Source organism: Ovis canadensis, chromosome 13 (genome assembly GCF_042477335.2).
Source record: "Ovis canadensis isolate MfBH-ARS-UI-01 breed Bighorn chromosome 13, ARS-UI_OviCan_v2, whole genome shotgun sequence".
NCBI lineage: Eukaryota > Metazoa > Chordata > Mammalia > Artiodactyla > Bovidae > Ovis > Ovis canadensis.
Genome location: NC_091257.1, coordinates 63,108,104 through 63,127,987, shown reverse-complemented (window position 1 = coordinate 63,127,987; position 19,884 = coordinate 63,108,104). Strand labels below are relative to the sequence as shown.

Sequence of the window (19,884 nt, the reverse complement as noted above, 5' to 3'; positions counted from 1 at the left end):
GGAGAGACATATTGCATTTTATATATTGCAATATGTTAAGCATTTCCTAGTATCTTCTATCAAGATGCATTGAGACAGGTGGTTATAACTGCAATGTATTACAACTATGGTTACATTATTTGCCATAAAATAAGCTTGCCTTTGAGTTTTCTTATGTTAGGGTTTCCCAGGAGCAATCCCTGAACTTAAAAGTTGAGGACAATCAGTTTATCTAGGAGGTGACCCCAGGAAACACCAGTAGGGTCACCAGTAGGAGAAGGACAGAGAGGTAAACACAGCCTATAATGGGTGCATTAGTGAGGTTACCTGTGGCACCTGGGGCTCAATCCCCCAGGGAGTTCTGGGAGGCACAGAACATGCGGCTCACTTGTTAAATCATTTAAATGGGTTAGATTTTGCCCCCGGAAAAAGATATGCTGACGTTCCAAGCCCTAGTTCCTCTAAATGTGACTTTATTTGGAAATAGGATTGATGCAGATATAATCAGTTAAGATGAGGTCATACTGGAGTAGGATGGGCTCTTAATCCAGTATGACTCACATCCTTATAAAAAGAACATTGTGTGAACAGGAGAGATTCATAGAAAGACGATGGTTATGTTAAGATGGGGGCAGAGATTGAAGTGATGCTGCCAACAAGTCACAAAATGCATGAAATCACCAGAAGCTGGAATAGGCAAGGAAAGATGTTCTTCTAATGACTGGGAGGAGTGTGGCCCTGCCAGGCCCTTAATTTTGAGCTTCTGGCTAAGAGAAGAAATTTCTGTTGTTTTAAACTACCCAGTTTGTGGTACTTTGTTATGGCAGCCCTAGGAAACTGGTACATTTATATATCTACTCCTTGCCTCATGACGACTGCCTTCAGCAGCCACCTAGCACTCTCATTTGCCTCTGCAAGAAGCCTATCATGATCCCATGGTGAGAAAAAAGGACCCTAAAGAGATAATAAGCAGCCTTTGACAAGTGTGTGCCCAGATTTAGAACAATTTGCTGTCAGTTTCCTCACAAAGATTGGCTTGCTCTCTGTATGATAAAAGTGTCACCGAGAGTTAACCTCAGAATAATCTGGCTGAATCACAGGCCATTCTTGACTTAGTCAAGAGGAAGAGAACCAGGCCTTCCAGATGAACAAAAGTCATGGTTGATGCCCAGAAAACAACTCTTTCCCTAAACCGCCAAACAGTAGTAATAAACCAAGCAGAAGCCACCGTTATGTGAGGAATGAGATGACAAGTAAAAGGAAGAAGAGATCTTGTCTGTCAGTCTTGCTGGGAGAAGCTGCAACCATAGAAATGCTAGCAGCCAGTGTTTCCTACACCATTGCCTACACCAGGCACTACACTGAGTATTTTGCATAAACTCAGTCATCCTCATAACAAGCCAATGAACAGATATCCTTGTTTTACTGATGTACCTGAGCTCCAGAGAGGGAAAGTAACTTCCCCAAAGTCACACAGCTAAAGAGTCAGAGCCTTGTCTTCTTAAAGAGCAGAAATCAAACAGGCCCTGAAGTTCCAAGGATCTGTCTGGCCTATCCCAGATATGATTCCCAGTTGGGAGTTCTTCCCACTATCCAAACTTTCTCCTCAGCCCTGAAAAATGACTCTGGGCCGGCTATTTCCAGAGCTCTCCAGGTAATAGGATTTTAAAATTAATGTCTTATAATCATTTTTGGAACAGGTTCTTTAAACGTATTTATCCTTTCTCCAGCCCAGGGGAATAGATGCCTTTTCCTGATCTCTTTCTCTTTATATCCTCCACAGGATTCTTTTATTACAGATGTTTGCTCTTTTCTTTTTTTTTCTATTCTGCATCCAAAGACCACCAAACCAACAAATCTTAGTGCTGTATTTTAGAATTTACTTTGAAGAATGGATCTGAAAGTCAGACTCCTTTCTATTAGCCCAAAGGAAGCTGAGAACATGACACTTTTGGCCTCAGGTGAATCTTTTATTACTTCAAACTAAGACATTTTTTCAAGGACAGTAGCACAGTCATTGTCACAAGCATGTTAATATATCTACTTTTTGATAAAGAGTATACTACAAGTCATGCTATTCATATTTTCAATAGCATTCTGGCAAAAATCAAAGACATTTCCAATTGTGTCAAACATTGGATGAGTAAATTCTACTTTCTGCCTTTGGGTAAATAAATGGGGTCATACAGTGAAGTGGTGGATAACAGATCATGTGAAGGGTCTCTTAAAATCTGCCCTTTACTCTAATGACCATTAGCCCCTTCGGTTACCACTGAACTTCTCAGCTATTTTCTGTAGTTCCAAATCCATTGCAGCCAAGTTTTCAAGTTCTTTTTCCTAGAAAATACAGAAAAGTGGAGGCATGAGGTCCCAGATCAAAAAACAATCTACTTTTTTGTAGTTTGAGGGAGTATGAACATATTTTTGATATGTTAGAGGCTATAGAAGATACTCTACATCAGTGGTTTTCAAAATGCAGTTCCTTGACCAGCAGCATCAGCATCACTAGGGAACTTATCAGAAATACAGGTTCTTGGGCCCTACCTGGGGCCCACCTACCAAACCTGACACTCTAAGGCTAGAAATACCATATGATTCGGATACACATTCAACTTTGAGAAGCACCAACATACATAATCAATACTGGGAGGGGAAAAAAAAAAAACAAAACACTGTTAAGGAAGGTAATGCTCCAGGAATGTTACTTCTCCCAGAGGTAGATGTCTGATGTAGGCTAGGAGATAATAAAAAGAGAACAAAGTCACTAATTTCTGTATCGTCTGTTCTTTCCTACCCTGGGAAATAGTGATGAAAAGTCAAATGACCAAGAAGAATACACTAGGCCAGTGGTTTTCAACCTTGGCTGAATATTGAAACCACCTGGGAGCTTTAAAACATCCTGATGCCCAGGCAGCACCCAAGACCAGACAGAATCTCTGGGGGTGGGTCCCAGAATGTCAGTAACTTTTCAAGCTCTCCAGGCGATGACAATGTGTAGCTGAGGTTGAGAAGCACTACAATGGGAGGAAGGTGACAGGGATGTGGACAACGGCTAGATGCCAGGCAGAAATCAAACCTAGATGTTGTCTCCATTCCCTTACTAGGTCTACAGTCTCATGGTGATTAATTCCCATCATTTCCCCCGTAACATGAGATACTCTTGTACATAACATACTAACATTAACTATATGAAGTTAGTTTTAAACAGAAGCCCCACACTATACCTCTTCCTCCGTCAGAACTCCTTGGCCAGCCCTCTCCTCTTCATTTTCTGCTGTGTGTTGTGGGCTCATCTGCTCCTCGGAGTCATAGAAGTCTGGGAACTCAGCTGACTTCTTCCTGTAGTGAAGGAGCTGGTCCAGTTCGGCCACTCGGTCATACTGCCTTTTTAGATCCAGTTTGGGGTCCAGGTTTCTCTTCTCATACCCCCAGTTTACATCCTCTTCAAAGGGCTTTTTCTCCCACCAGTCATAGTTGTATTCTGGGAAGAAATTTCTCTCATTCAAGGGCAGCCCATTTTCCTCTTCACCCTCAAGAAAACTGTCATCCATGTGGCCTTTTCTCTCAAAACGGCTGCTCTTCCACTGGGGAGGGTCGTAGAATGGATTGAGTAGCTCCCCTAATCTCTTTTCAGTGATGTGACGGGGAGCATACTGTTTGCCTCGAAGCCTAGCCTCTTCCCTATTCTCGTCAGCGTCTCGGGGGTCTCCCTGCGGCTGCCACTTCCCTCTGGCTGCTTCCTCACCCTTTTCCTCACCATAGTCGAGATAATTTCTCAGCTCGCCTGGTAGGCGGCGCCTCGCCTTGTCCCTCTGGCTTTCCTGAACACGGTGGTGCGTTTCACCCAAGAACCGTTTCTCTTCTGTCTGGCCTAGCGTGGAGAAGCCCGCCGCCTCCCCTCCCCGGGCTCTGTAGCTGGGTCCCCGGGCCAGACCCCTCTCTTCCTCGCTTTCCTCGCTGTATCCCTGCGCCATGTTTAGATCCGGGCTGAGGCCATGTCTCTTGTTTTCCTGTTCTAGGCTCTCCTCGCTGGGAAGCCTTAGAGCCTGGTGCTCTCCACGGCCTCTGCCCCCGAATCGTGCCTCCTGCAAGTCTCCAGCAGCCTGGGCAGCTGAGTGTCTCCTCACTTCCTCCCCATATTTGGCTCCCTCCTCCAAAGCCCTAAAGTGGGCTGGATGGCGGGCTTTCTCTTCCCCTGAGTTGGCCGTGCCCACGTGTGACTCCTCCTCTAGGGGAGGATTCCCCTCCTGAGAGGATCTGTCGGGCCTGCTCCTCCCGTGGTGGTGTCTTGGCCTCGAGCGCCGTTTGTCCACCTCAGGGCTGGCATCCTCTTCGCTTTCTCCGGGTGCTTCCTGGCCCTCCGGACGGTGTTGGAGCTCTTGGGGCCAGTTCTCCTGGCTCTTGGTCTCCTCTCCGCTCTCCTGGCTGCTCCTCTCCCGGCTGTGCGACTTGTCAAGGGCCCCGGCAGACTGTGTATCATATCTGGACACTAACTCCTCTTTCTTAACCGGAGTCTGGTTTCTTTGGTTGAGAAAGGCCGTTTGTGCCTTTCCAGGCCCTTCAGACAGTCTCTCCTCACTGCCAATTTCCCCACGTTCCCTTTTCTGATATTTTAGCATTTCTTCCTCCCTGTTCTGTCCCTCGCTCTTAGAATAGCGTGTCTTTGCTTCTTTGGCCACTTGACTTCCCGGGGGCTCGCCTGCCCGCTCACGGCTATGCCCACCGCTCTCCGTGTCTGCTACTGTTGGGACTTGGGCATCCCCCTCCCCTGAGTCCTCCCTACTGGAGAGCCTAGCGCCTTCTGAGGTGTCAGCTGGGTCTCTCAACAATCTCACTTCAAACCTTGTGTTTTCATTTTCACTTTTCTCTTCATCTTTGAGCTCTTTTCCATCTATAATGAAAATAAAAAAAGAGTATCACTTCAGAATTGCTTGTGGTTCAGTAAGCACCAGCCTCAGTGATCACTACAAACCCTAAAGATCCTGAAAATCCTTGGGTAATTTTTTAAGTTAATTTTTTTAAGATTACTTTTGAAAGAAAGAAAGAAAGTGAAAGTGAAGTCACTCAGTCGTGTCTGACTCTTTGTGATCCCGTGGACTGTAGCCTACCAAGCTCCTCTGTCCATGGCATTCTGCAGGCAAGAATACTAGAGTGGGCTGCCATTTCCTTCTCCAGGGGATCTTCCTGACCCAGGGATTGAACCCGGGTTTCCCACATTGGAGGCAGACGCTTTAACCTCTGAGCCACCAGGGAAGTGGTATGAAAACTCCTTAGCTGTATTTAAATCTGATAATAAATATTTATTTTTTCATAACACCCAATAAGCATCTTTTGTTTTGGCTGCATTTGGGGGCAGGGTTCTTCTTTGCTGCCTGCGGGCTTTTCTCTAGTTGCAATGAGTTGGGGGTCTACTCTTCCTTGTGATGTGCAGGCGTCTCATTGTGGTGGCTTCTTTTGTTGCAGAGCACAGGCTCAGTAGTTGTGGTGTATTGGGCTAAGTTGCTCCAAGACATGTGGGAGCTTCCAGGACCAGGGATCAAACGTATGTCTTCTGCATTGTTAGGTGGATTCTTAACCACTGGATCACCTGAGCATCTTTCAGTGACCAAACTGAAACTCAAGTATAGGTTTATAAAATACTATAAAAATTCTATAAAATGTTAGAATTTAGAACCAGAAGAAACCTTAGAATTTGTGTAGTTCAACCTCCTTGTGACTACAGAGACACTGAGGCTCAGAGAGGCGTAATTAAGGACCATTCTTTAAAACGGAGAAGGTGATGGCACCCCACTCCAGTACTCTTGCCTGGCAAATCCCATGGATGGAGGAGCCTGGTGGGCTGCAGTCCATGGGGTCTCAAAGAGTCGGACACGACTGAGCGATTTCCCTTTCACTTTCATGCATTGGAGAAGGAAATGGCAACCCACTCCAGTGTTCTTGCCTGGAGAATCCCAGGGACAGGGGAGCCTGGTGGGCTGCTGTCTATGGGGTCACACAGAGTCAGACACTACTGAAGTGACTTAGCCACTAGCCAAGCCTTTAAAAATTAGCATTGTGTATTGTGTTGGGCTGTGTTGAACATTATTTCTTTGTAAATGAATGTAGAAATGAAGACTTTGGTTGATCCAACATTGACTTTCTTCATCACTGCAGCATTTCTCTGACTAGAATGAGAGTTTCTCATTTAATAATTAAAAAAAAATGTGTAATGTTTTGGGAAAAAAAATAAATAATAAAAATTACCATTGTGTAAATATCTCCCACTAGAACCCAGCTAAATAAAGTTAAATAGCCAAAATGGGAAATATCAGATTCAACAGAGGATTAAATTTCTTTAATTATTAGTTTGTTGTTTTTCAGTCACTCAGACTTATCTGACTCTTAGTTTATCAGACATTAATTATCCAATCAACTGTATAAATGCAACTTAGCAGTAAGTGACAATATAACTTAATAATTGGTGATAAGCAGGGTGTGTATTTCTTCCAAGAAAACCGCACAGCAGTGGAAGGGACCATGTCCTTCCCTCATTCAGGTTCCATCTGCCCCTCCTGTTCTCAAATGTTGAGAATGAACTTCAGTAAACTGAATTATCTTTGTATTACACAAGTCAACAGTTATAGTAGATGGTGTAACAAATATTTTAACTGAATATTGTTTTCTTTCATCTTTTCCAAATGTTGACAGCTTCTTTTTTTAAAGTTATTTAATTTTAACTGGAAGATAATTGTTTTACCATGTTGTGTTGGTTTCTATCATATATCAACATGAATCAGCCACAGGTATACACATGTCCCCTCCCTCTTGAACCTCCCTTCCACCTCTTACCCCATCCCAGCCCTCTAGATTATCAGAGAACACCAGGCTGAGCTCCCTGCTCTAAATGGCAACTTCCCATTAACTATCTATTTTACACTTGGTAATGTATATCTTTCAATGCTATTCTCTCAATTTGTCCCTCCATCTTCTTCCCCTGCTGTGTCCATAAGTGTATTCTCTATGTCTGAGTCTCTATTCCTGTCCTACAAATAGATTCATTAGTACCATTTTTCTAGATTCCATATATATGTGTTAATATACAATATTTGTTTTTCACTTTCTGACCTACTTCATTCTATATAACAGGCTCGAGGTTCATCTACCTCACTAAACTGACTCAAATTTATTATTTGTTGACAGCTTCTTTACTAAGGCAAGGTCAGGTAAGGTCACTCAGTCATGTCCGACTCTTTCCTAACCCACAGACTGTAGCTTACCAGGCTCTTCCGTCTATGGGATTTTCCAGGCAAGAGTACTGGAGTGGGTTGCCATTTCCTTCTCCAGAGGATCTTCCAAACCCAGGGATCGAACTCAGGTCTCCCACACTGTAGGCAGACACTTTACCATCTGAGCCACAAGAGAAGTCCCTTAACTCAAGGGCATCCCACGAAAGGAAATAATGCAGTTAACACTGAGTTGTTAGCTTGGAGGGCTTGGATTTCAACGGATGTCACTGAGTTCAGATAGAACAACTGCAGTCAAGGCCGCTCACAGCTCTGGGCTGACCTCTGTGCCATCCATGGTGAGAGCCACCAACCCTTTGTGGCTATTGAGGACTTGAAATGTGGCTGGTCCAAACGGAGACATGCCATAAATATAAGGCACAACAAGATGTCAGATACTTCAGATTAAAAAAAGAATGTAAGATGTCTCAAATTCTCATATTGATTATATGTTGAAATGATAATATTTTGGATGTACAGTATAATATAAATATGTTGGATGTATAAAAATTATATTGATAAAGTAAATGGGACAAAATTAAATGTATTATTATTTACTTATTAAATTTATTATTATTCTTTTTACTTTTTTAAGATGGCTACTGGAAAATCTGAAATTATATTTGTGGTTCACATGGTATTTCTACTGAACAACTCTTGATGATTCATTTTGAATTGACATTTGCAAAACAGAAAAAATGCCTTACAAATAGCTGTGAAAAGAAGAGAGGTGAAAAGCAAAGGAGAAAAGGAAAGATATAAGCATCTGAATGCAGAGTTCCAAAGAATAGCAAGAAGAGATAAGAAAGCCTTCTTCAGTGATCAATGCAAAGAAATAGAGGAAAACAACAGAATGGGAAAGACTAGAGATCTCTTCAAGAAAATTAGAGATACCAAGGGAACATTTCATGCAAAGATAGGCTCGATAAAGGACAGAAATGGTCTGGACCTGACAGAAGCAGAAGATATTAAGAAGAGGTGGCAAGAACTGTACACAGAAGAACTGTACAAAAAAGATCTTCATAACCCAGATAATCATGATGATATGATCACAAATCTAGAGCCAGACATCTTGGAAAGTGGAGTCAAGTGGGCCTTAGAAAGCATCACTACGAACAAAGCTAGTGGAGGTGATGGAATTCCAGGGGAGCTGTTTCAAATCCTGAAAGATGATGCTGTGAAAGTGCAGCACTCAATATGCCAGCAAATTTGGAAAACTCAGCAGTGGCCACAGGACTGGAAAAGGTCAGTTTTCATTCCAACTCCAAAGAAAGGCAATGCCAAAGAATGCTCAAACTACCGCACAATTGCACTCATCTCACATGCTAGTAAAGTAATGCTCAAAATTCTCCAAGCCAGGCTTCAGCAATATGTGAACCGTGAACTCCCTGATGTTCAAGCTGGTTTTAGAAAAGGCAGAGGAACCAGAGATCGAATTGCCAACATCTGCTGGATCATGGAAAAAGCAAGAGAGTTCCAGAAAAACATCTATTTCTGCTTTATTGGCTATGCCAAAGCCTTTGACTGTGTGGATCACAATAAACTGTGGAAAATTCTGAAAGAGATGGGAGTACCAGACCACCTGACCTGCCTCTTGAGAAACCTGTCTGCAGGTCAGGAAGCAACAGTTAGAACTGGACATGGAACAACAGACTGGTTCCAAATAGGAAAAGGAGTACGTCAAGGCTGTATATCATCACCCTGCTTATTTAACTTCTATGCAGAGTACATCATGAGAAACGCTGGACTGGAAGAAACACAAGCTGGAATCAAGACTGCCGGGAGAAATATCAATAACCTCAGATATGCAGATGACACCACCCTTATGGCAGAAAGTGAAGAGGAGCTAAAAAGCCTCTTGATGAAAGTGAAAGAGGAGAGTGAAAAAGTTGGCTTAAAGCTCAACATTCAGAAAACGAAGATCATGGCATCTGGTCCCATCACTTCACAGGAAATAGATGGGGAAACAGGGGAAATAGTGTCAGACTTTATTTTTGGGGGCTCCAAAATCACTGCAGATGATGACTGCAGCCATGAAATTAAAAGATGCTTACTCCTTGGAAGAAAAGTTATGAACAACCTAGATAGTATATTCAAAAGCAGAGACATTACTTTGCCGACTAAGGTCCGTCTAGTCAAGGCTATGGTTTTTCCTGTGGTCATGTATGGATGTGAGAGTTGGACTGTGAAGAAGGCTGAGCACTGAAGAATTGATGCGTCTGAACTGTGGTGTTGGAGAAGACTCTTGAGAGTCCCTTGGACTGCAAGGAGATCAAACCAGTCCATTCTGAAGGAGATCAGCCCTGGGATTTCTTTGGAAGGAACGATGCTAAAGCTGAAACTCCAGTACTTTGGCCACCTCATGCAAAGAGTTGACTCATTGCAAAAGACCCTGATGCTGGGAGGGATTGGGGGCAGGAGGAGAAGGGGACGACCGAGGATGAAATGGCTGGATGGCATCACGGACTCGATGGACGTGAGTCTGAGTGAACTCTGGGAGTTGGTGATGGACAGGGAGGCCTGGCGTGCTGCGATTCATGGGGTCGCAAAGAGTCTGACACGACTGAGTGACTGAACTGAACTGAACTGAACTTTGTAAAAATGTCCAAGAAAGCAGTCTATTCCTCTCTGCTTAAAAGCCTAGTCAGGCATAATATTCTCATGTTTTATGAGGCAACTGAAATGTCCCTGACCTTGGGCTAGCTCCTCACCAATGCCTCTGCCTTTTAAGAGCCAGTGATGGTGTGTGCACCACTGAGGCAGGGCTGACCATGTAGCCATAGATAAGCAGGGAGGATCTGAGCAGATACTGACATCATTCAAACAGGATCTCAGCTTCCCTAGGCAGAGGCCGTGTGCCCCATTTCCTACTCCCTGCTGGTAAGGAAGAGAACTGTTTTAATTTTTTCCTGGTTAAATGTATGCTGCCTATAGCAGCTTGCCTGAGACTTAGCACTTCTTCCTAAATTTAGCTTTTAGCCCCTTCAGGTGAGATATGAGAAGGGCTGTGATTAGCAGCATACAGTTTTGTCAATCTGAAAATGAAGGTGTGAAGCTCACTCTTACTTCAAGTAAAAAGGGGAAAAATGCACCTTTCTTCCCTGACTGTCATGTTGCAAAGAGGACCATATCAACCAGGTCAAATAGATTTTTATACCTGCTAAATTGGACCATGAATTCCCTAAGGTATCTTCAAACCATAAAACAATGATTCTTCTCTATCCCCCAAATGTTCATTTGCTCAGCACATCCAGAGATGTGCTGGAGAGAGTGGGAGTGGAGATGGGCTGGGCATGGGAGGGAGGCTGCATGAAGAAATTCATCCATCTGGTTGGCAGAAAACTCCATAAGTTTTCTGATAAGCATAAGACATATCAGTGAAAGAGAAAACCAGAATAAGACAAGAGTGGACAAAGAATGTCGCCTGCCAAGTCAGTAAACAAAGGATGTTTTTTCTGGTCACCATGACATCAGCCACACCTAATTGTGTTCCCAGAGGGGATTTAGGAAGGAGAAAAATAAGGTAAAAGTTCATATTCCAAGGGATGACTTCAGTAATCCCAGACTCTTGCATCTTCCCATATGTAGAAAAGTGCCAAATTCATTAACTTAAGATGTCTAGTTATCTTCAGTTAACAGTAATCTTTTGAAGTTCTGATTACCTGGTTTTTGTTGCAAAAACTCCTATATATCCTGGCTCCTCCTTTACCTCTTCAAAATAGTCCCTCAGAGCTATCTGAGAGGCTGTTTCCTGGGCTTAAGTCCTCAATATGTCCATGGAATAAAACATAATTCTCAACTTTTGGTTGTGCTTTTTTTTTTTCCAGTCAACAGAAATTATGAACTAGTAGCCCAGAGGTGAGTTATATTTGGTCTAAATAACATTTTCAGTAAATTTGAATTCAGACACAATACTTAAATGCCAGGAGATACTGCTCAGAAAAATCCAACTTTTAAATTATTGTGAAAAATCCCAAGATCTCTCAACAGAATCCATATTTCTCTCACAATAGGATTGAAGCTGCGAAAAATCTACTCCCCTTTAGAAGGGGCATGTATCCTCCTGTTTGTGAGTCACTTCCTGTCCTGTTTTACTCCTTTCTGTTATCTGTCTGTCTGGCCCTGACTGGTGTTTGAGTCTCCACCACCCTGGAGGAGCTCAAATTTTCCTGATCTCACTATTGAATGGCTCTCTTGCTGTGATGTCTCTAAGGTCCTGATAGACATGGGTCATTTAATTTTTACCAGTTTACCTGGGGATCTCTCAAGAGACCTCAAAAAAAAAAAAAAAAAAAAAAACCCAGGGCACAGTCAATGATGAGCAAAAGCTAGAATCCTACCTGAGGGTTAAGAATCTGATCTGGGCAGTTAACAGCAGTTTGCCCTACAATCAATAACTCTTCTAAGTGACTGAACAACGAAAAGCAATCATGGTTCTTTGATGACCTAGTCTGACAGACCCGGAACTTCTACATCCATCTGGTAAACAAAGAAAGGGGAAGGGAGAGAGCCAGATGGGTTGGCCCAAAGGAGCAGATTTTAGTCCCTGCCAGGAGACCCAGCCCTGCTCTCACTCATTCCTTGCAATGGTTAAAAAGCTCATTCAAACAAGCTCATTCCTGTAACTGCTGGAAGAGAAAGCTGGGGAGAAATTCATAAAAGTATTAGATTGGGAGTGGTAAGGAAGCTTCCTTCCACTGTGCATGGGGCTCATAGGACCTCAAGCTCCCACACCTCTTATGGTTATCCTGAAGCCTCCAGTGGTGGATAGAGTCCCCAAGGTTACTCTTTTGGCTAGTCACTAATACTTTTTTTTAAATATAATTTTATACATGGGGCCTCATGTGCAGCAATGGAAAGAGAGTATTATCTTGCAATGGGAGATTTTGAAGGTGAAAAGAAAAAAATAAAATCTTTTGTTCATATCCTGACTCAAAATTTAAAAGCAGAGAAAGATGTTAAAGAGAGCAGAGCTTTGGGGATTTTTTTTGAATCAGTTTGACTTTATGATAAAAGAGATGCATAGTTTTGTAAAATTTGTCTCTTTGAGTCAACTCCCGATGAATACTGGTTGTATCACTGTTCAAATTTTGTTTTCAGCATAAGCTGCTTTGCAGAGAAACATCCCAGTCTATACTCAGAAGGCCATCACTCTGACTTTTTGGATGCTCTAAGTCTGTCCCCACCCCTTCCAATTCTCAGGCCTGAAACTCCTGACACCATTTGGTAATACCACTCATTCTAACAATGGGCTTCCCAGGTGGTGCAGAGGTAAAGAATCCACCTGCCAATGCAGGAGACTCAGGTTCTATCCCTGGTTCAGGAATATTCCCTGAGGAAGGAAATGGCAAACCACTTCAATATTTTTGCCTGGAAAATTCCATGGACAGAAGAGTCTGGCAGGAGCTGCCAAGAGTTGCACGTGTGCACGTGTGCATGCACACACACACACACACACACACATTCTAATAAACTATGCATTAAAATGGCTTAACCAATTTGTTACATGAATGGCCAAAAGTTTCCCAGTCACCTTTCCAAGCTTCTACCTCCTCATTGTCAGAAGAGTAGAAAACAAAGAGAAGCATAATTTTTGTTTTCTTCTATCCTTTCATCTTTCAACACTTCTCCTCTCTGTCTAAACACAAACAAGCATTCCCCATACCTCCCTCCACTAAATAAAAGCCTGTTTTAAAATTCCAAACTCTCAAACCAAGGAATTTAAGAACTGATAAACATCTCACAGACTATCATTGAGTTCAGCTCCCTCATTTAATTTGAGGAAATAGGCCCAGAGAGGCAAGGGGCCTTCCCCATGGTAACACTAGCTATTAAGTGAAGTAGCATAGCAAGGACTAAAAGCCATAGCTTATCTCCCCAGATACTGATTGAGCCTGTACCCTTCCCACTGCATCACACCCCTGGGTCATAGGGAAGTAAAGTGGAAGTTGAAATGGAGGGAGCAGGAGAAAGGACAAATCTTTGTCGGACACTTACTATTCTTCAGGACTTGTCGGCACTCAGGGGTGATGGGTGGAGCGCTGGACTTCAATAGGGCATTTGAGAGGACCTCGATGATGCAGTGAGTCACCTAGAGGGGAACCCAAAAGTAGGTTGGCAAAGCTGGTGTCACTGGGATGGACTACTTAACCCAGAGCTGCTGTCAAGAGAAGCTTGACTGTGTGACCTGTACTTATGCAAAATCCTTGGAGGAATGTAGATTCACAAGGTCTGTACTGAAACCTCCCAGGCCTCTCCACAGAGCAATGCAAAAAGGCACTGGGTCAAGACTGTCCAGAGAAAGAAATAAATACCCACTTCTGAACAGATTAGAAGGAAAATGTGTGATGACAGCTATCCTCATGGGCACTGAAACATCCAGGAAGAAGATAAAAAAACCAGGGCAAGAGGGGCATCACTTACTCCCGTTTCCACATTGTTGTTTGTTTTTTGTTTTGTTTAGTTTGATGAGATAATGAGTGGGAGAATCCAGAGTCTAGATAAAAGTCTAGATTTCAGAATTCCATTTCAACTTACCATTTCTTCATTGTGGTTGCTGATGTCCACTGGCATAGAGCTGACGGCTTTGAAGGAGAAAAGGAATGGGAAACGATGTGAGTTGATTTTGGAAGCTGTGTGTCTGCAAACTCACAAAATCACCCCACCCCTAGCTTGTTACTTGGGAGGAGGAGCAGAGTCAGAGCTAAGCAAGGTGGAGACAGTTGGGGATGTCTGCCTCAGGGACCAGAATCACCTCAGTTGCATGTATACACACACACATACACATACACATCTGTTTTCCCTTAACATGTTGTAAACAAGATTAGGAATCTTATATCCAATATAAATCATATCCACAGAAGAAGACCTTCTAGGATACTGACAATTTTCTATTTTCCATCTGGGTGCTGATTACACAGGTGTGTTCAATGAGTGAAAAATTCAGTAAGAAGTATACTTTATTTTTTTGGCCACGTGGCATGTGGGATCTTTCTTTTTTTAAAAAAACTCTTTTTGAAAATAATTTTCTTTATTTATTTTTGGTTGTGCTGGGTCTTTGTTGCTAGATAGGTTTTTCTTCAGTTGCAGCGAGCAGGGACTACTGTCTATTTGTGGTACGCAGGCTTCTCATTGTGGTGGCTTCTCTTGTGGAGCATGGGCTCTAGAACTCAAGGACTCATTAGTTGTGCTGCACAGGCTCAATATAGTTGCAGAACATGGGCTTAGTTGCTTTGAGACATGTGGGATCTTCCTGGATCAGGGATCAAAACCCTATCTCCTGTATTAGTAGGTGGATTCTCTAGCACAGAACCACCAGGGAAGCCCAAACTGTAAACTTATAATTCATGCAGATATATATATATATATATATATATACAAATTAATTAAAAGCAAACCTAGTTTAAATGAAACCAGAGTGCCCTCCTCAACCTTTCTGCCTACTCAGAATGGGTAAAGATATGTGATTCCCTATGCCTCTTCTAGTCCCCAAGAAAATATTTTCCCTGAAATTCATTTCCTTTACAAAAACGTGGTTGTGATTATTTTATGTAATTAATTACCTTGTTTTACCCCAAGTCTTTTCTTAGACAAGCGTGCTTATGTGGCTGTATCAGTGTGGCTTCCCTTCCCCCATGTTGTCTGCATCCAGGTAAAGAACATGAAAGAAAGAAAGTGGAGTCGCTCAGTTGTGTCTGACTCTTTGCGACCCCACAGACTGACTGTAGCCTACCAGGCTCCTCCATCCATGGGATTTTCCAGGCAAGAATACTGGAGTGGGTTGCCATTTCCTTCTCCAATGGAAATTATCTGATTTTACCAGGACAGCACCAAGTCCATGATAGCACATGCAAATAAGTGTTTAACAGAAGTTCATGAGATATTGCAAAAAGATAAATTTTACTTTATTTAAATTAAATTTTATGAGATTCTGTTTATTTTAAACCCACGATTGAGGTGCTTTTGTCTTCTTAGGAAATACTTCAGGTGTTTTTAATTTTACAGTGCCTTTTTCAGTTGCTTTTATCTTTCACTTTGATTTTGTCCTGTCTAAGCCCTTTCCACTGGAGGAGTTCAAAGCATTTACATATAGGCCCATCTCCATAGTTCTCCTGACATTTCCAGTTATTATCGCTGGAGAAGCTCAGTGCAAAAGATTCTTCCAGGAATCTGAAACAAGTGAAGAGATATTTAGAGCAAGAGCAAAACTCTCAGACATCAGAGATATAAGCTATTCAAGTGCAGCTGTTTATTACCAGCAACCTGACCTTTCCCAAATATTTGCTTTCAAAGTCTCTTGAACTGCTTCCCTCTAGTCAAACCATAGCACTCAATTTAGAAATAAAACTCCTATTTCATTTACTTACCTTACTGAATTTTCCTTATCAAAGCACAGCCTGGGATCTACTTCAGTTGTTTCAAGGGACTTAAACAATGCAGTGTGTTAAATTAAAATCATGGGTTAAATATTAAAATCATGGGCTAACAAGGTATGAACCCATAACGTTCCTGAAATGTAGTTCATACAAGATCTGGATGGCCACCTTTGACATTCAGAGTCTAATATGCTAGGGTATTATTTTATCCCCCAAATGACTGTTATTTGAGAACATTCCTACTTCAGCACTTACTCTTTCCACCTGATATCTGGAAAATCCCCTGAAAAGCAATAACTGAGAAAATTACTCCTGCAATAAACTAGAAGGTGCCTTTTTAAATTCTAGTTTTACTAAACTTTCTTTGGTAATACATTTTCTTGCTAATAACTTTTCTCTTTTTTCTCCCTACAAATGTTTAATAGTTGCTATTATAAACTATTTGGGGCAGAAGGAATATTTTTCTTTAGTGACTCTAAATAATTTGTAACTTATGTTTGTTTTTATAGAACAGTCCTGTTTCCCTGATTGAGGCTCTTCAGATGTATTTTTGATGAAACTCAGATCTCCTTATGAAAACATATTATGCATCTAGTGAGATATCTAAGTTCTACTGTATTTCTTCCAGTAAAATCTGTGACAGCAAAACCAAAGATATGTTGATACCCCTAAAGTAGCTTATTTTATTTCTGTATAAGTTAAGATTTAGGGGTCACAAAAGAAAACCCAATGATTATGATAAAAGCGAAGTAATCAAATGGCAGAAAAACTTTCAAATAATATCACATGGTAAATCTGAGAATAACTTCCAAAATAATAGTATTCCATAAGACTGACTGCTGAGTTTTCCAAGTTTGCTGGCATATTGAGTGCAGCACTTTCACAACATCATCTCTCAGGATTTGAAATAGCTCAGCTGGAATTCCATCACCTCCACTAGCTTTGGTCATAGTGATGCTTCCTAAAGCCCCCCTGACTTTGCATTCCAGTATGTCTGGCTCTAGATGAGTGATCACACGTTGTGGGTATCTGGGTCATTAAGATCTTTTTTGTAGGAGAAGGGGATGACAGTAGGTTAGATGGTTGGATGACATCACTGACTCAATGGACATGAGTTTGAGTTAGCTTCAGGATATGATGAAGGACAGGGAAGCCTGGGGTGCTGCAGTCCATGGGGTTGCAAAAAGCTGGATACAACTGAGCGACTGAACAAGAACAACAAATAAGACTAACAAACTAAGGTTTCATCCCAGAGTGAAAATAAAACAGCTATAAAATAATACAGTAAGCAAGCTCTTTTGAATGCAGAAACCATCTTACCTAGTGTAATATGAATAGCATGTAGCTCCTGAATGCATATTAATTTTTAGGATGCATAGTAACTACTGTAGAAAGGTATAGATCTCCTTCCAGAAGCTCATAATGGTAGGAAATAAAACAGATGGTTTCCACAGGATTCCTGTGATTTTGGTAAATAACAAACTCTGCTTGAAGGCTACCATGTCTCATTTCCAAGCATTTGGAGGAGGAGGGAATGGGGAATAGACTTTTTTTTCCTGGGGTGAGAGAAAGTGTTCTGAAATGTTATAATGGTTACACAATCTGTGAGTGTTCAAAAAATCACTGATTTATGCACTTTAAAAAGTATAGATTTTATGGTGTGTGAATTATAGCTCAGTAAAAAACTTTTTTTTAAAGAATATCATGATTTTAGTTGACATTAAAATATAAACCCTTCTTAAAATATTATCTTGCAAAAGAGCCATAAATATTTTATCACTATAGGGGCTTCCCTGGTAGCTCAGTGGTAAAGAAACTGCCTGCAATGCAAGAGACTGCATTTGATCCCGGGTTGAGAAGATCCTCTGGAGAAGGGAATGGCAACCCACTCCAGTATTCCTGCCTGGAGAATTCCATGGACAGAGGAACCTGGTGGGCTACAATCCATGGGGTCCCAAAGAGTCAGACACGACTGGGTGACTAATACACATGTAGGTAAATAAGTCTCAGAAATAACATTGTTTTTGTGGTCTATAGCACAATGTATAGCACAGATTTAGCCTATTAAGCAATTCCTTTCTGCAAATATTTTTCATCAGGGAGGACTCTAAATATTTATTTGGCTTTCTTCAATTAAATCATGAACATTTGTAGGCAATTTGTAACAGTGACAAGAATTTTTTGAAAATTCTGAATTTGCAATACAAAAATTACCTCTGGCTCTTGTCTCTCTTTATATCTGGGATCCAGTAATTACTGTCAATGGAACCCTCATATTCATGGATGGCAATGCTTCAATTCTTGTTAGGAATTTCAATCTTAGATAAGAACAATATTCTATGAGGTTATTAAGACTGTTTTTAAAAAACCCTCCAGTTTAATCTGGTGGCAGCATATTTACTTTTCAGTGGACTTGTAGTGACTTCAGCATACAAATACACACACACACACACACACACACACACACACACACACTCTTCCCTCCCCCCCCCAAATTTCCAAAGATCATTGAGATTCAGAGCAGTTTGAAAAATTAATCCCACAATTTCCCACACATTAAAATTGCATCCTCCCAAATTGACTAAAACAATTTATTTTTATTACTCTAAGAATATTTTTTGTGGTTATTTCACACTCACTATTTTCCTGGAGCACAGAAGTCAAAATATCTATTGCACTTCTCATTTATAACTTAAAGATATATTAATTTGAGTGTGAAATTACCTCTTCCCAGAGACAAAAATATAAAATACAGAAAAATATTACATTAAACCTGTGGATAAATGAACATACATATGTGTCATTTCTTAACATATATGTTAAGAAAAAAGATATATCTTTTATACATATAAACATAAGAGGCTTACCTTTATCTCATTATGTTTAAATAATAGTAACAGTCATAGAAAGTATACAGTTGTCAACTAATATAATAGGTGTACTCCTGTCTCTCCGTGGTCATCTGGCTTTAAAAAGCCAAACAAACACTTAATTGCAGATACAGAAAAAGACTATAACAGCATTTCTCTAAATAGATGGAGAGGATGTGACATTTTAGACATGAGCTAGGAAGTCCTCTGGCTTTTTCCAAGTCAGATGTTGGGGCGGGCAGTTGAAGGGAAACACTCAGGGAAGGGAAGAAATTAAGACCCTCAATCAAGAGGGAGAGACTTTCCACTCAACCCTGCCTCTCACCCAGTATCCACCAGCCAAGATGCCCAGGACTGCCAAGGAGACAGAGGCTGGCGCTGTCCGCGGTGCTGAACGGCCAGCCGCGCCCACTCACCTGCAACCACCGTGGCTCCCAGAAAGCCGAGAAGGGCGGCCGGCTGCATGGCCTGGCTCGTCCAAATCTGCGCGGAGAAGAGGATAGCAGTCGGAACGGTGAATGACAAGGGGATGGAAGGCGAGATGAAGATGCTCCGGGAAAACAGCCTTGTATCCTGGTCCCCGCGGTGTGGGGCGGTTGGCGCAGGCCCTGCTCTTTTAAAGGGCAAGCCAGGGCCGCAAGGCTGGGAGGGGCTGGCACCCAGGAGGCGGCGCCCCCTCGCTTAGCTCTGACGTCATGAAACGGCCTTCAGGGGCGGTGGCGCACGTAGGTAGAAATTTACGCCAGTGCAGTCGCCTCAGTGCTCCGAGTCTTCAGCGCGAGTGGGGAGTTAGGCAGAAAGGGTGGAAGGATGAGGGGAGGTAGCTCAAATCGAAGTCCAGAGGGGAGAGGAGGGAGTCCTGCTTAGATTGTCGAAATATATTTCTCTTCTTCCCCGCAACCCGCCTTCCCCAACCCCTCCAAACCCCCCAACCCCCAACCCCAGCCGCCAACCTCCGTATCTAGAAACGTGTTTGAGGCTGTATGAAAGTGTTAGTCGCTTCAGTCGTGTCCAACTCTTTGCGACCCCATGGACTGTAGCCCCGCCAGGCTCCTCTGTCCATGGAATTCACCAGGCAAGAATACTGAAGTGGGTTGCTGGTTCCTTCTCCAGGAGATCTTCCCGACCCAGGGATTGAACCCAGGTCTCCCTCATTGCAGGCAGATTCTTTACCATCTGAGCCACCAGGGAGGCTATGTATCTCTTTTCATTATCGTAGTTGGCCGATAGCCAGTTCCTATATTCAGACTTAGTTTTCTTTTCTTCTCATTATTTTATAAACTTTTTATTATTTTTGCTTTTGACATTTAGATTAACATGTACAGGGCAGAGGTGGGGGCCACGGAAGATTTCTTATGAATTCTCTCAAAGCAGGACGACGGAGGAAATCAGCATTTT

The 19,884-nt window shown here is 42.2% G+C and overlaps 1 protein-coding gene across 1 annotated transcript; it reads right to left on the bottom strand.

Annotated features, from left to right (window-relative positions):
* Positions 1 to 1,928: 1,928 nt before the first annotated feature.
* Positions 1,929 to 19,069, bottom strand: CHGB (chromogranin B). Its single transcript, XM_069548877.1, has 5 exons — positions 18,903 to 19,069; positions 13,779 to 13,825; positions 13,239 to 13,332; positions 3,204 to 4,870; positions 1,929 to 2,316 (listed from the first exon to the last, which is right to left on the bottom strand). Exons 1-5 carry the CDS (start codon positions 18,949 to 18,951, stop codon positions 2,233 to 2,235), a joined length of 1,941 nt encoding a protein of 646 aa, XP_069404978.1. The 5' UTR covers positions 18,952 to 19,069; the 3' UTR covers positions 1,929 to 2,232.
* Positions 19,070 to 19,884: the final 815 nt, after the last annotated feature.

Excerpts from the sequence above, each read along its gene's own strand:
- CHGB (XM_069548877.1), bottom strand. The coding sequence starts at position 18,951 with ATGCAGCCGGCCGCCCTTCTCGGCTTTCTGGGAGCCACGGTGGTTGCA. Across the intron at positions 13,826-18,902 it reads GGGAGCCACGGTGGTTGCAG|CCGTCAGCTCTATGCCAGTG; the intron begins GTGAGTGGGCGC and ends TCTCCTTCAAAG. Across the intron at positions 13,333-13,778 it reads GCAACCACAATGAAGAAATG|GTGACTCACTGCATCATCGA; the intron begins GTAAGTTGAAAT and ends GTTCCCCTCTAG.